The following is a 13,536-nucleotide window of genomic DNA, read 5'->3' as shown; positions in this document are numbered from 1 at the left end:
GGAGTAGCATGCCGTCCAACTCCACCCTCCATCAAGTAAAAAGATCAGTGAGTCCAGTAATCAAGTACAATGCCAAGGTCGTCAACGAAAGTGGAAGAAGGGAAGGGAAAAATTTATAGGAGGAGGAATAAAGGAGTAATAGGTTCCAATATTCAGTTGAATCCACAGCAGAGAGTAGGGGTTGGGATCAGGGGGATAAAGATGAAGAAATTTGCTGAATCATTGTGGTAACAATAAATTCACACAATTTTTCTTCCAATAGTGTTCCGGTATTATTTTCTTTAAAGATTTCATTAAAGTAAGACTTGTTTTTTATCACAATCAGTATATGTAAAGGTAAGTGCAATTCATCAACTTTTTAATCAGATACGATTTGTATAGAAAAGATGAAGGCAGGTGAAATTACACCTGTTTTTATAAATGCTTGTGCAGCTGTAAACATCTTTAAGCCCTGCTATCATTAACTGACCTGAACCTAAGGACCTACATGGCTGGGCTCGGAGGAAGATGATTGGAAAGGGTTAAAGGTAAAAATTTTATTTTATTTTAAATTACTACGAAGGAAAAAATAACATTTATTATACTGCAAGGCTTTATGTCAAGCATGAAGGGGAACTACTATCCATGGTTATTATTTCATACTCAAGAGGTTGGCTTAACACAATTTCTCCTTTCACTGAAATCTCTAATTATCTACAAGTGTTGAAAAAAAGGACAAAAAATCAAAATATTATCTATTTCTTTGTTAGCAAGTAAGAAGCAGCAAGGTACCTATGGTATAGCCAACAACCTAGTCCTAACTCCTCACCTTGCGGGAGACTATTGACTCCTAATTTTAACAATTATAAGCCAATCCATCAAAATTTTAAGGAATTAAAACTTTTAACTGAGTCTTAAGACTATGCATATAACTCTCCTCAGTGGGCATCTCCAGCAGGTTGACCAGAAGTCAAATTCAGGAAACTGGGATGACTGTCTTGTGAAACAGATCAGCGAGTAATGGGGGAAAATGGCAGACCTATGTGCTGTTGTCACATCTGTGAGAATGATGAAGGGAAACTAACAAATGCTACTCTGGCTGAGACCTAACTATGAGAGAGTTCTTTGATGTTGGTTGGTCTGCCTTACTGAGCCCTCAGGGGGACCATAAGAGTACCTCCTTAGAGGAAGTACAGTGGATATGCTATCAAAAATAGATAAGTAATATCTATCACCATTTTCTGCATGATATTTCAAAAAGTAACTGGAAAAATATACCTGCATCATAAAGTTCTACTGTGGGTTTCCTGTTTTTGTCTCTATGACTTTTATGGAACTTTTCTTGGGGCAGACAATAATAATCTGTACACTGAACTTATACTAGTTTGTCATAGTACACAATCAAGCAATATATGTATTTTTCTATTTTCAGTGACATTTTAAGAAAAGCAAAAAGTTTTACTTATGTTATACACATTGTATGATCTCAAAAGAACGAAATGTTCCTATATTATAAAAAGAAAAAACAATTACCATAAGGCACAACAATCACTTACAGAGCAGCAAAAAAATTTTCTTTGGTATACTCCTGCCGAGAGAGCCGAGATCGAACGAAATATGCAAATACCATGGCCAGCAAATAGTTGTCTGCATATCGGTAACATATATCTGCTTCAAGGAAGCTGTTCAATATTGGGTTTTCTGCAAATACCAAATGAAGATCTCAACAAAATGATAAATTATCATACCAAATTAACAAGGCATACTGGGAAGAGTTCTAAATACTTTCATAAAAAATCTACACTACTAATATCAAACTGGAAAAGAAGATATGGTGTGGCTTTAAAAACATTTATTCAAAAAAGTACCTGAAATATGGTGTACAAACCATTACCTTACTTGTGATCTTATTCCAGAGCCACAAGAAGCAATGAGAGAACAAAAAAGGCAACTAAGATGACAACCTTTCTCATGACGTGGGCCACAAAAGTTCCTCCTCAAGTGAGGTACACTGCACTCAAAACTGAAGGACCTAGGCACTCGCCACATATTTTCAGAATTTGTGTTGAAATGTTTTTCTTCATTCTTTTATATGGTCTTAAGGCTCTCTAGCGGGTCAGAAGAGTAATTTTTTTTAGAAGAATCGTGCAAATGATGATACAAGCATCAAATTTGGAACAATTGTTCTCCAAGGGATACTAATCAAATCTGCCTGATTGGCCAATTGAAAATCCAAAATGGCAGCCATTTTCCAAGATGGCCACCAAAGTAACAACCCGAAGTTGATGTTTTGCTTAGAAATATTTGTATTTTTCCGAATTACATGATCTAAGTGTGGATTCCTATGTTTTTAAGCCTGGTATTATTAGCTCAGATCTAGGCAGGCCACAAGGAATTCAGTCCAGTAAAGAAGTTGAACTCTGAGGAAAGACTTCTCACTCTTCAATTAAGCCTAAGCTTTAGTCAGGTTGTTTCTGAATATTGTTTCTAATTTTATTTTATGAATATATTTTCAAACGAAAGAGATATCAGACTTATTTGAGTGATATAAACTGATAATCTCAGTGAAGTAATAAACAACAAAGAATTAAGAAAGATTGACTTCCTTTCAGGCTGAGTCAAATATGGATGCAACATTTTCAGACATATTCATTTTCTCTTTACATATTACACGCATTAAAATCTGAAAGCACCAGCGTATTCAGGGTGATTTATTGTTTAAAAATACAAGATTTTATTTTATCTTGATCACATGAATTATTCAAAATCTGATGATAAATAAAATCAGGTATAAAGAATGAAAGGTTTCTCTCTTCACTTTTACTCGTTGTAATTTCTTTTGTGTTTTATCTTACTGACTTCAGGAAAAGATTATTTAGTTGTAAATTTAATACCGAATCCTTTGATATGACCAAAACTTTCCTATCTTTTGCAAAACGTGAGATAATTGAAGAAATATAAACATATTGCTAGTTTTCTAAGCTAAAAACGAAAATATGATACGCTGAGCGAGCGGCCTACCTTCTGGTACCAGCCAATCAGAGGCTGCCAAACAAACATCTCGTAGGCAAAAGAATCTACCTCATGTGAAACGACTATAGTCATAAAAGCATAGGATAAAGGTAAAAAACAGAAAAATTAAACCTGAAAATATTAAAAAGATATCATCTCAATCTGATATCTCTCAGGTCACAACATTATCAGATAGTTGAGGATCCTACCAGTTTCCCCTATTTAGCTTCGGATAGAAACCCAATCCAAGCTATGATATCTTTTCCTATTTGTCAGGTCCAGTAAATTTCAACAAAAGTGGAAAATTCCACAACAATTACAGTAGTACCTCGAGATACGAAAGGCTCAACTTAAGAAAAATCCAATTTTATACATTCAACTTCCCTGCCAGATATATACTTAGCTATAGACTCCGTCGTCTCCGACAGAATTTCAAATTTCGCGGCACACGCTACAGGTAGGTCAGGTGATCTACCGCCCTGCCCTGCCGGGTGGCAGGACTAGGAACCATCCCGTTTTCTAATCAGAATTCTTCTGTCGCCCAGACCATCAACATTGTGTTGGTTCCTCTCGATTGGTTTTTCTTTTTTCACCGGCAATTGATCTTCTTGACCGACTTTTGGTGACGTATCTGGATTGTTGGATTGGCATACGCTTTTGTGGACTGTTTTGTGGACTTGATTTTGGAATTTTCTTTAATAATGTCTGACTCTGGTATGGTTGTGAGACGTTGTGTGAATGTAGGCTGTAAGGTGAGGTTGCCGAAAGCTTCGGTAGACCCTCACACGGTATGCAAGAGGTGCAGGGAGTATGAATGTTCTTTTACTAATACTTGTAAGGAGTGTGAGAACTTGAGTGAGAACGAATGGAAGAATCTAACTAATTATTTTAAAAAAGTTAGAAAGAGAAAGAGTGAGGAAGGCTTCTCATAGAAGTTTAAGTAGTTCTAGATCTGAACTAATTCCAAGCTTGGGATCTTCCCCAAGGGTAAGTATTGCTACTTCTCCTTCCATTGCAGCCCCATTCTCCTATTGCAGAACCTGTAGATCCAGCAAAAGAACTTGCGGATCTAAAAGCACCTTCAAGTTGATGGAAAACAAAATGGCTGCCATACAGGTAAGGCTAGTGATTTTTCAGTGGACAGTGATATGAGTGTCCCCAGTGTAGTGGAGGGGGCATCTGGTCGGCTCAGCAACGCTCCTAGGTCTAGACCTCTTCCAAGCTCACATGCCCAGAGGAGAAGGAATGTCGAAAGCCGAAAGGAGGTTGTGGAGAATCCCCACCGATCAGGTGTCCCTTCGGCGGTTTCTGTGACACCCCAGACTGCCAAGGACCGCTATTGTAAAAGCGTCCTACGTGAGTGTTTCTCGTCGTCGGGATCTTCATCACCGAGACGTGATTGGAGAGATTCAGATCGATCTCGGCCTCTCAAGAGGAGTTGGAAGGCTCCGAATATTGACTCGAGCCCTGAAAACTTCCCTGAGGAGTCTCCATCGGGAGTGAAGAAGGCAAGAAGAGCCATTCTGTCAACCAGAGTGAGAAGGAGGCAGGAGGTGGAGGCTATGGACTCCTCCCCTCCTCCTTCCCTCCTCCCGAAAGAGGATAAAGAGGAGGCTACAAAGAGGTTCATGATGGCGATGCAGGAACAGATTTCGTCGTTTGTAGGAGTCCTGTCGAAGGAGCCTCCTAGAAGGAAAGACACTTCCCTTCCTATTAAAAGATCCTCCAGACGTATGGAGGTATCTGCCCTCCAGGATCGATACTCCTACTCGAGGTGAGGTTTCCGGTACGAACCTGGATGAAACGATCAGACGTCTGGCACGGCCAGGAGTGAGGAGTCACCAGGAGGCGGAGGAGCCAAAGAGCCAGGAGTGAGGAGTCAACCAGGAGGCAGGAGCCCAGAGCCAGGAGTGTAGAGGCATCCAGGCAAGAGGCAAGAGCAGGAGGCAAGAGGCCAGGAGGCAAGAGGCAGGAGGCAGGAGCAAGAGGCAGGAGCCAGGAGCCGCAGAGCCAGGAGCGGAGCCAAGAGGCAGGAGTCAGGAGGCAGGAGCCAGGAGTCCGGAGTCAGGAGGCAGGAGTCCGGAGTCAGGAGGCAGGAGTCAGGAGTCAGGAGTCAGGAGGCAGGAGTCAGGAGCCAGGAGGCAGGAGTCAGGAGGCAAGAGTCAAGAGCCAGGAGGCAAGAGTCGGGGACTCGTTCCTGGAGGTTATGACTCTTCTCCAAATAGGAGCTCCTCTCCTTCAGAACATAGGAGGTCTTGGAAGGACTCTCCCTCCAAACGTGAACTTTCTCCTTCGTCTGATCGAGGGTTAGACGAGTTGTCGTTGTTGATGACGAACCTCCTGCTAATGAGGGACTTTCTAGTTATAAAGTCTAGCCTCATTACTACTTCAAGAGTTTGGAGATTCTCTTAGTCCGGCGGCTCCTCCTTCTCCTCGTTCGCTCTTTTCGAGCTCAGCTACGGCAAAATCGTCGGCCTTTTTAAAAATGAAGCCTGCGATATCTATGAAGAAGGCACTCCATTCTTTAGATTCTTGGATGGACAAGAAGAAGGAGTTAGGAAAGACGGTATTCTGCATGCCTCCTTCCAGATTGCACGGGAAGAGAGGTATTTGGTATGGGCACAGGAGAGACTATGGGTCTTTCTCTACCTGCCTCTGCAGATGCCGACTTTCCAATTTAGTGGAGGCCTCTAGACGTCACTCCTTAGGATCGGTCAGAGCGACGTGGAGCACTTCAGAGTTGAACCACTTTCTAAAGGGACTTTTTGTCACTTTAGAGGTGTTCAATTTTCTGGATTGGTCACTCGGAGTTCTGGCCAACAAATCTAAGGATCCGGAGTTTCTGAAAAACCCAGAAATTCTCCATAGCGTCCTGTCCTGCATGGAGCAAGGCATACAGGACGGTTCGGGTGAAGTGGCTTCCCCTTTTTGGTGCTGGTCTCCTGAAAAAGAGATCAGTTTATGGATCCCTATTTATCGAAAGGGGTTTCTCCGAGCCAGAGGACTGCCTTACTGTTCGCCCCTCTATCAGATCATCTGTTTCCTTCTCAGTTAGTGAAGGATATATCTCGCTCGCTAACTGAGAAGGCGACACAAGACCTACTAACGCAAACGTCCAAGAAAGGACGTCCCTGTAGTGTCGACGGTTAAAAGAAGGAATCTCGTCCTCCTCAGCAGCCCTTTCGTGGAGGTTGCAGCGGCTCGTCCCCCTGCCAGAAAGAAGAGCTCTGAAAAGAGAGGAAGGTCTTCATTTAGGCCCTTCAAGAAATCAAAGTGACTTGTTGCTCCTCCAAGCACCAGTGGGCGCCAGACTCCTGAACTTTGCAGGAGTATGGGCAAAAAGGGGAGCCGACCCTTGGGTCAGTGTCGGTCCTGAAGAAGGGATATGTAATCCCCTTCGACGACAGCCCGCCCCTAACATCTACGCCTCGGGAACTGTCAGCGAGGTACAGAGACCCGTTAATGAGAAAGACTCTCCTTCAAATGGTGGAGCAAATGTGGGAAAAAGAGGCCATCGAACTTGTGCAGGATCCACACTCCCCGGGATTTTACAATCGCCTTTTTCTAGTACCAAAGGCATCGGGGGGGTGGGGGGTGGAGGCCAGTTCTGGACGTAAGCGCTCTGAATCGCTTCGTACAGAAAAAGAAGTTTCGCATGGAAACGTCCGCCTCTGTAATGTCGGCTCTTCGTCCAGGAGATTGGATGGTCTCTCTGGACCTGCAAGACGCATATTTCCACGTTCCCATTCACCATTTGTCAAAGAAATATCTTCGCTTTGTAATAGGAGACAAGATCTTTCAGTTCAGGGCTCTGTGCTTCGGTCTGTCTACAGCCCCACAAGTATTCACCAACCTGATGGCGAATGTAGCAAGATGGCTTCACCTAGAGGGGATAAACATCTCCCTCTACTTGGACGACTGGCTGATCAGGGCCAAGTCGAAGATTCAGTGCTTGGAGGACTTAGAGGTAACAAGGAACATGATAGATTCGTAGGTTGCTCGTCAACCTCGAGAAAGTCACAACTGATCCCCAGCCAGAACTTGGTCTATCTGGGGATTCAGATGGATTCTCGGGGTTTTCGGGTATATCCTTCGCGAGAAAGAATCGCTCGAGGTTTGTCGAGAATCTCGAGCTTCTTAGAGAGAAAGAACAGCTCAGCGAGGGATTACCTGAGCCTTTTAGGGACCCTGTCCTCATTGGAAAAGTTCTTCTCGCTAGGGAGACTTCACCTTCGCCCTCTTCAGTTTTTCCTCAAAGAGGTGTGGAGTTGGAAGACGGGTCAACTCTCGGACATCTTCCAACTTCCACAAGAAGTAAAAGATCATCTGAAGTGGTGGATCCCTCCGCTTCAAAAGAACGAGGGCGTATCGCTTGCTCTACAGAACCCAGACCAAGTGTTATTTACCGACGCTTCGGAGTCGGGATGGGGAGCGACGCTAGGAGCAAGGGAGGTGTCAGGCACCTGGACCAAGGAACAGGTTGTCCTGGCACATCAATTGCAAGGAACTTGTGGCCATACACCTAGCCTTAAAGTTCTTCGAAGAGATAGTCAGAGACGGGGTGATACAGATAAACTCGGACAACACCACGGCTCTGGCTTACATACGCAGGCAAGGAGGCACGCACTCTTTCTCCCTCTATCAGTTGACAAGACACCTGTTAACCTGGACGGAAGAAAGAGGCATAACTCTCCTCACAAGGTTTGTTCAAGGGATCAAGAATGTGAGAGCGGACAGACTGAGCAGGAGAAATCAGGTCCTTCCACAGAAGGGATCTACACGAGAAGTAGAAGTGTAGTCGAAGTCTTTGGTCCCTGTGGGGGAGACCTCACATAGACCTGTTTGCGACGTTCCTCTCCAAAAGAATAGAGATCTTTTGCTCTCTAGTGGAAGATCCGAGAGCCTTCGCAATAGACGCGTTTCTCATGGATTGGTCGGGTGTGGACGCGTTCACGCCTTTCCCCCGTTCAAAAAAAAAAAAAAAAAAAAAAAAAAATCCCCCCCACCCCAGGGGAAGTGCTCAGGAAGTTTCGTAGCTTCGAAGAGCACGAAGTTGACACTCATAGCCCCATTTTGGCCAGCCCAGGAATGGTTCACGGAGGTACTGGAAGGATAGTGGACTTCCCCAGATCGCTTCCAACAGACACGATCTACTCAGACAACCCCACTTCGAGAGGTTTCATCACAACCTCCCAGGTCTCGCTCTGACTGCCTTTCGACTATCGAAAGACTTGTCAGAGCGAGAGGCTTTTCTCGCAAGGCTGCGGGCTCTATCGCTAGAGCCCGCAGAGCTTCGACGAGAAGAGTATACCAGTCAAAGTGGGAAGTCTTTAGGAGGTGGTGTAAGGGTCAGAAGCTGTCCTCCTCCAGTACCTCTATAGTGAATATTGCCGATTTCCTCCTCTTTCTGAGAGAGGAATCACACCTATCTGTCTCGACAATAAAAGGATACAGAAGCATGCTGTCTTCAGTATTCAGGAATCGAGGCCTGGACATTGCTAACGACAAAGATCTACACGATCTAATTAGATCTTTTGAGACTTCGAAAGCAGCTACTCCTAGAACACCTAGTTGGAATCTAGCGTGGTCCTGAAATTCCTTTCATCGGATAAATTCGAGCCTTTACATCTGGCGTCCTTCTGCGACGTCACTAGGAAATGCTTGTTCCTGGTGGCTCTCGCTACAGCCAAGAGGACGAGCGAATTACACGCTCTGGATTCCACGGTGGGGTTCAAAGGAGATGCTGCCATCTGTTCTTTCCAGACAATGTTTCTGGCAAAGAACGAAAACCCGTCAAACCTTGGCCCAGAAGTTTTGAGGTAAAAGGCCTATCTAACCTTGTAGGCAGAGAGATAGAGAGATCTCTCTGTCCAGTGAGAGCTCTTAAATACTATTTAGAGAGGAAGAGACAGATGGGAGCTTGTCAACAAGGTCTTTGGTGTGCGGTGAAGAACCCCAAAAGACTCATGTCCAAGAACGCCTTGGCTTTCTTTGTGAGAAGCGTTATTACGGACGCTCACAAGAACTGCTCCGGAGGAATCCTTTGGTCTTCTAAAGGTCAAGACTCATGAAGTGAGGGCAGTAGCAACGTCTTTGGCGTTCCAAAAGAATATGTCTCTAAAGAATATCATTGAGACTACATATTGGAGGTGCAATTCAGTGTTTGCATCTCATTATCTGAAGGATGTGAGAGTGACCTATGAGAAGTGCTTCTCGCTAGGTCCTTTTGTATCAGCAGATACAGTACTGGGTCTTGGAGCAAAGACTGATCCTTAATTTTGTGTTCTTATCGTACAAAAACCCTCTTGTCAGATATGTGCTTGGTTTTCAATTAGCAAGCTCACTACTGTCGCACGGGAGCAGAGTGTCATTGCTGGTAGGGGATCAAGGGTATGTATGATAGTAGGGGAGTACAAAATTTTTTTTTTGTATATTTTGTAATGAAAGTGTAATTATGTGTCGAGTTTTTGGTTGTTTGTAAGGAGTTCGGGATAAACTCCGTTACAATCTTAGAACGTCAACATCGGATGTTAGGATCAGGTGATCGGGATCGGTTTTGTGCTCCTTGAACAAGGTGTATTGTCATGTTAGTGGAATAGCACCCAATGACAAAGGCCTTTAGGCTCTGCCGAGTAAGTGGATAAGACCCCATTGGCAGACCCACAAGAACTCTTAGCCATAGATCAATATCTCGCTGAGGCTCTTGAGGCTAAGCAGACTCCAAGGCAGTAGCCGCAAAGTCTTCAGCCTAATAAGGTAGGAACCAAGGTTTATTAATACCTACAACATATGTTGTTTACCTGTCTATTTCAGTTGTTAGCTGTCTCTTACCCACCACCAATGGGTGCTAATCAGCTAAGTATATATCTGGCAGGGAAGTGAATGTATAAAAATGATATTGTGCATGTTACAATAAAGTTTTTATACATACTTACCTGACAGATATATACGATTAATGGCCCCACCCAGCCTCCCGCAGGAGACAGGTGGAAGAGAAGAATTCTGATTAGAAAACGGGGATGGTTCCTAGTCCTGCCACCCAGTGGTGGCAAGGGCGGTAGATCACCTGACCTACCTGTAGCGTGTGCCGCGAAATTTGAAATTCTGTCGGAGACGACGGAGTCTATAGCTAAGTATATATCTGTCAGGTAAGTATGTATAAAAACTTTATTGTAACATGACAATATCATGTTACGAAAGCCAATATGAAAAATTTTACTGCTCTACATACGAAAAGTTTTCAAGATACGAAAGGTTGTTGCTATAAAGTCCCGAGATTCGCCCAGACCACCGAGAACAATTTTAAAACTCCCGCGCTGCCAACTGAGTAAACTCGCCACCATCCTCCCGCTCTCCCATTGGTTCCTGATGCTAGTCACCCCATAAGGTCCTGCTCTCCTATTGGTCAGCATCTACCCCTTGTGCTTTAAGTATTCTATTGGTAAAAGGTTGCTGTAAATTGAAAAACTTAGTACTCATGCAATACATTTAATAAAAAAAAACATTAGGTAAAGATAGAATAAGAATAGAAATGATGGTTTATTTTATACTGTTTGGTAGTTTTCAGTAGTTGAAGAGAGAGAATGAAAATTTATGGCTTACTGTGTAAAAGTGATTGCTTGGCGATCGTTCGATACTCATAAGTGCTGGATGTAAACAGACGTTTGGAAGCTCTTTTTTGTTTGTTTGTTATAGTTAATGGTTACTTAATAATTATTTGAAATGAGTACATGCAATACATTTAATAAAAAAAATGTGAATTAGATATCATAAAATATAAAATAAATCAGACTGCCAACAAATACGCATTTTTTAGAATTCTTCTTCTGTTTTATTATTACGTTACGTATACGTATTACGCATGTTCATTATAGCTGTCATAACTCGGTATCTCCGTTAGGTCAAAGATAGAATAAAGAACAGAACTAAATGAATGGTATTATACTGTTTGGTGGTTTCATTAGTTGAAGAGAGATACTAATGACAATTTATGGCTTACTGTGTGCTAGGAAAAATGATTGCTTGGCGCTCGTTCGATACTCGTAAGACGGGTAAGATCTGAATGTAAATAATCGATTGAAAGGTTTGTTTTTTGTTTGTTTGTGTATTATAGTTAATGATTAATTAATAATTATTTGAAAATGAGTACATACTGATTATTATACATTTTATTGGCATAATTCCTAAGCTTTTATCTCTTAGGTTTAGATGTCAGAATCATAGACTAGGCTACAGTAGCAACCGCTAACATAGGCTAGGCTTATTGCTAAGGGACATATGCCAAAGTCATAATATATGCAGTAAAAATGGGGTTGAACATTATATACAGTTGAATAATACTCAAGTATGTACAGTATTTTGCCTTTTTGGAGTCATATTTCTTCCATCGTAACCCAAGAACATGTGTTTTAGGCCTGGAAATATAATTTACTGGGGTGTTTTTGGAGGGCTTGGAACGGATTAGCCATTTTACATGTTAAATGTGTTCCAAGATACGAAAAACTCTTGATACGAAGGCCGTCTCGGAACGGATTAATTTCGTATCTCGAGGTACCACTGTATTCCAAATAATTATACAATGATGTATGGGATTCTTGGGTTTGAACCCAGGAACAAATTCCTGGTATTCAAGAGCCCCCTCATCATGTCAAGGTGGTCCCAAATCGAGGTTTTTTTTCTTATTGGGGTCTCCAGAAAGAGGAGGTAACGCCTCCTCTGTTTTGGTATATTTTTACTAGGGTCTCCAGAAAGAAGTAATGGAGTGGCTAATAGCCCCTCAGAGGTATATGGTAAAGCTGCCATTGGCAGCTCTGAGGTTGATTGATTGTCTAATAAACCTGGCATCACATCATCTAGGTTACTTACACCGAAATAAATTCAAATAAAAAAAAATTAAATTTAAAATAAATTTCATATAAAAATATCTATATATATGTATATATTTGTTCAAATATATAAATTCTTACATAGACACTCTATGCATAATTTAAATTTTGTTGAGGCCCGCCTCCCACATAAAGATATATAATACCTACTCTGTCACGTCCCCAAAACAGAAACTTTTGTCTCAAATTCCCAAATCTGGGACATTCAATCAGCAAATGTTTCACAGTCAAGGGCAAAGTACAGTTCTCGCAAAACGGGGGATTTTCACGAGACATCAAGATCTCATGAGTGAGTCTTGAAAGTCCAATCCTCAGTCTGCACAACATCGTTTCCTGTCTCCTTGGCATATACGGATATGACCAAGGAGACACTGATGGTGTGATACTGCACATTTTTTTATTAGTAAAAATATTCTCCCACTGGGAGTACCAACATTTCTTAATTCTCTGACTTACTAGAGGATAAAAATACCAATATGGTTGTAGGCATCTTGTGGGTTCTCGGAAGCTGACTACCGACTCTGCAAGTTGGTCAGCTTTCTCATTCCCAGCCACCCCAACATGGGAAGGCACCCAACAGAACTTTATTTCTTTCCCTCTTCTTTTTAGTAAAAGCAGCCATTCCAATATATCTAAAATCATAGGGTTTAAAAAGTTAAAAGATTCCAGCGACTGAAAAGCACTTCTTGAGTCATAATATATAATAAAATTATCAAAAATTCCTCATAGTAGCACGAGTCTTCAAATGGAGAAACAAATCCAGTTATGTAAATGTACATATATTTAAGTTTAAAACAGAAAAGAGATAGCTTTCGGGAATCTGTACAGTTCCCCTTATTGATAAGGGGAACCGTACAGATTCCCGAAAGCTATCTCTTTTCTGTTTTAAACTTAAATATATGTACATTTACATAACTGTGGATTTGTTTCTCAAATAAAATTATTTTCATTCCAAATTAAAACTTCCCTTTAAAGCCTTTAAAATTGCATATAATTCTGCTGTAAAAATCCATGCAACAGATGATAACCTGCCACTTCTCCTTATATCAGGGAAGGCTACTCCAAAGTCGACGCCAGCATCTGACTTTGAGCCATCCGTGAAAACTGCAGGAGAGTTATATTGCAAGGAGTGTTCTAAAAATATTGACCGCATGGCCTCACTGGACAATTCTGTCTTGGGAAAATTAAAATATCTACAGAATTTTGGCACTTGAAAGTTCCAGGGGGACTAACTGAGCATTTTGCTGGTAAAATTTACTCTGAAAGTGAATGGATGAGGTTGCTTGGGGTGACTTCCATAAAACTGCCAATGCCTTTCCTTTCTCATACTAATGTTGGTTATAAATAACCAATCTAAAATACTTAAAACTACTGGATGTTTGGAATAAAAATCTTTCACTGACTAGACACAGCACACATTAAATTCTGATCACTACTTTTTCAAACTTCTTTGACAGTATTTAAAATTCCATATAATTCTGCAGTAAATGCAGATGCATTACTTGAGAGCCTTCCCCTACACTCAAAGGACGGAAAAACTATGCCAAACCAGCGCCTGCACTGGTTTTGGATTCATCGGTAAAAACTGGGATAAAATTATCATGTTGTGACATATGATCTAAAAAGGTATAACATATTTTATCAGAGACATTCTTCCTTG

At 41.8% G+C, this 13,536-nt stretch overlaps 1 protein-coding gene across 2 annotated transcripts in view; it reads right to left on the bottom strand.

Moving 5' to 3' along the window:
* The window catches only part of LOC135205894 (uncharacterized), a 330,705-nt gene that overhangs the window by 192,847 nt on the left and 124,322 nt on the right, over nt 1-13,536 (bottom strand). For both annotated transcript variants that reach the window (XM_064237117.1, XM_064237116.1), the window contains exon 4: nt 1,536-1,680. In XM_064237117.1, the coding sequence (XP_064093187.1) occupies nt 1,536-1,680 (145 nt within the window). The remainder of the gene's footprint in view (nt 1-1,535; nt 1,681-13,536) is intronic.

This window comes from Macrobrachium nipponense, chromosome 11 (assembly GCF_015104395.2).
Source record: "Macrobrachium nipponense isolate FS-2020 chromosome 11, ASM1510439v2, whole genome shotgun sequence".
Taxonomy (NCBI): Eukaryota; Metazoa; Arthropoda; class Malacostraca; order Decapoda; family Palaemonidae; genus Macrobrachium; species Macrobrachium nipponense.
This window is presented reverse-complemented; position numbering and strand designations above follow the sequence as displayed.